This window comes from Sphaerodactylus townsendi, linkage group LG01 (genome assembly GCF_021028975.2).
Source record: "Sphaerodactylus townsendi isolate TG3544 linkage group LG01, MPM_Stown_v2.3, whole genome shotgun sequence".
NCBI classification, from domain to species: Eukaryota; Metazoa; Chordata; class Lepidosauria; order Squamata; family Sphaerodactylidae; genus Sphaerodactylus; species Sphaerodactylus townsendi.
This window is the reverse complement of record NC_059425.1, coordinates 8,614,680-8,617,785: the sequence shown is the minus strand read 5'-3', so window position 1 is coordinate 8,617,785 and position 3,106 is coordinate 8,614,680. Positions and strand designations below refer to the sequence as shown.

The 3,106-nt window shown below is 51.2% G+C and overlaps 1 protein-coding gene across 1 annotated transcript in view; it reads left to right on the top strand.

Annotated features, from left to right (window-relative positions):
• Nucleotides 1-372: 372 nt before the first annotated feature.
• LOC125436508 overlaps nt 373-3,106 on the top strand; it is a 12,191-nt gene continuing 9,457 nt past the window's right edge. Inside the window, exons 1-2 of the mRNA XM_048503572.1 lie at nt 373-568; nt 2,671-3,103. Coding sequence (XP_048359529.1) covers nt 535-568; nt 2,671-3,103 — 467 coding nt within the window. The 5' untranslated portion in view covers nt 373-534. The remainder of the gene's footprint in view (nt 569-2,670; nt 3,104-3,106) is intronic.

The window sequence follows — 3,106 nt, the reverse complement described above, 5'->3', positions numbered from 1 at the left end:
GTGTGTTCAAAACCTCTCCCCCCTCCTCATCAACGGGGCGGGGGGGGGGGTTATCATCTCCCCCCCGAAGCGGGGGGGAATTCCCCCCCCCCCCTTCCTCCTTTTTTTTTCCCCCCCCCCCCCCCCCCCCCAGTTTCCTGACTTGACCTAATGGTTTCTCTAATAGCCCCGCCCACTCCCTTTGAAAGGAGAAACCAGACTGCAGGAGGGAGGGAGGCCTGCCCGGGAATTGAAAGCGAAACTTATCTTGGAGCTGTGTGAAGTGGCTGTGAAGAGGGTGCCAGCAGCCCTGGGGAGGGAAGGGGGTGGGGGCCGGGACCGGGGGTGGGTGGGCAGCAGAGACGAGCCCTTGCGAAACATACCCCCCCCTTTCTGCTGCAAGGTAGCTCAGAAAGAGGCCCCTGTCGATTGTTCCTCTGTTGCTCCTCGTCCCTCTTTTGGCGGGGTGGGGTGGGGGTGTCATCAAGACCTTAAGCTATCTGGTTGGGAGCAAGAGGCTTTCCCTCTTGGGTTTTTTTGGGTGCGATCCTTGCGATGCCCGGTTCTTATCGGGGTGGAAAGCGACGAGGTAAGCATGCCACCCCACGATTCCCCTTTCTCTTTTCTCCCTTCCCTCCTTCAGTTCCGTTTCAACCAGTTCTTCTTTGAAAAAGGGCATTTCAAGGAAACAGCGGCTGCCTTTGAATTGGGCCTGGTGGGGGGGAGGCTTTTAGGTTAGGGGCCAGTTATGGCTTTGTTGAACAACGGGGAACTGATGCAGCTGAGTCACCGGATCTCCGAGCCAGGTGCGAGGCGGGCTTGACGTTAAACGGACTATAACAAACCCTATTGTTGTACATAGAAAGGCAAAGCATATATTGTGATGTAACTTTCAAAGAATTCTGTAATATATGTTCTTAGAAACAACTATAAAAGTCAACCTCGCAAGGTGGTTGTACTGTGGAAATCAGAATACATAACAGTAAATATGGTATCTATTCCAATATATTTCACAATATAATAAATTACACTCATCATCATCATCTATGCTTATCAAACACAGAATGTCAAAGTGCTGCATCCAACTAAGGAAGAAAAAACAGATTCATAAAAGTAATTCCTAATGAGAAGCGCTGTAAATAGTGATTTCCGCCAGTCAATCTACAGCGCTCCCCCTTCTGCTTTCCTCATAAGCATAATTTCTTAGATGATGATGATGAGTGTAATTTATTACACCCTGCGAGGTTGACTTCTATCGTTGTTTCTAAGAACATATATTACAGAATTTTTTGAAAGTTACATCACAATATATGCTTTGCCTTTCTATATACAACAATAGGGTTTGTTATGGTCCATATATGTCACATTGTGTTTGTTGTATATTGCTGCGTTCCTTACTGACTGATGTAAACGGCCCTTTGCCTCAAGAGGGGTTCTGAAAGTAAAGCTCGGCACCCCCGGCTGCATACAGAGTGGTGGTGGGGAGTTTAAAAAGGTTTAGATTTGGACTAAGAGCCAACCAATCAGTAGATCATGGGGTTGTTGTGAGAATGGATTGGGAAGGGAGAACCAAAATGTGGAGACTTGACACCAAATCCTGCCCTCACCCCCGTATTAGTGTAAAAAAAATCCCCCTTTGCTTTCATGAATGCTGGGTTTACACTCTGTGAATGCTCAGAGGTTAAGCTCCAGGTATGTTAAACGGATAGTCTCCATCCCCTTATCTTAATTCTTTCTAGATTCCCCACTCCAGACTTTGGAGGAGTGTGGCAGAAGTCCCTGCAAGACTTTACACCGCACCCTCATCTCAAAAGCTCACATTGACAGCAATATCCTTAGTCTTCAAGGTGCTGTTGAGCTTGTCTGGGGGTTTTCGATGGAGTAACAGTTATGCCCTGGTTTGGATAGCCCAGGCTAGCCAGATCTCCTCAGGCCCAGGCTACTATTTGGATGGGAGACCTCCGAGGAATACCGGAGGCAGGCAAAGAGACATGGGAACCAGGGCGCAGTGGGCCAGTTTCTTCTAGTCTGGGAGGCAACACTAAGCCAAGGAGTCTTCTTCGCCCTGGTTGTGGTGGGCTTTCCGGGCTGTGTGGCCGTGGTCTGGTAAATCTTGTTCCTAACGTTTCTCCTGCATCTGTGGCTGGCAGTGAATGTTTAAATTTGTTTTACACACGTAAACAGCACACGCAGAAAAAAGAGGGGGGATCCAAATCTAATCCCCCTCCCCCACTATAATTATAATAGTAAAAAAACCACACATTTCAAGACATCAGTGCAGACATATATGTAGCAGCAGTGGCGTAGGAGGTTAAGAGCTCGTGTACCTAATCTGGAGGAACCGGGTTTGATTCTCCTCTCTGCCGCCTGAGCTGTGGAGGCTTATCTGGGGAATTCAGATTAGCCTGTACACTCCCACACACGCCAGCTGGGTGACCTTGGGCTAGTCACAGCTTCTCAGAGCTCTCTCAGCCCCACCCACCTCACAGGGTGTTTGTTATGAGGGGGGAAGGGCAAGGAGATTGTCAGCCCCTTTGAGTCTCCAGCAGGAGAGAAAGGGGGGATATAAATCCAAACTCCTCCTCCTCCTCCTCCTCCTTCTTCTTCTAGGATAGAGGGGGTGACCGGCTGAATGGAGCGTGTGACCATTGTCTGAAAAATGCCTTATTCTCTTTGTGTCCCCTCTGCCAGGCCTCGGCGCATCGGCACCCGTGAGAGCGAACCGCGGCTCCTTCTCCTCCGGTGCTCAAGCGCCCACTTTCCCCCCCGCGCTCCAGCAGCACGCTATGAGCAGAGGTGTCCTTCAAGGCAGAGGTTCAGATCGGGCGCTTCCCAGACCGCACGGCACCTTCCACTCGGCGTACATCAACGGCCCTGTCTCCCCACAGGCGGGAGCTCTCAGCCATTTCCAGCAGCAACAGATCCTCTTCCTAAAGGGGCAGTTTCAGGAAACGCCCCTGTTGTCACTGCAGACACAGAGAGCCCAGGCATATCCGGGCTACCGCCCAGCTTCGACCCCCTGCAGCCCGCCCACCCCCCCGAGCTTCTCCTATAGCTGCCAGGGTGCAGCCAGGAGGCCTACGTATCACCCCCGGCAGGAGCAGGCCCCGCTTTCCCAACCTCAGCC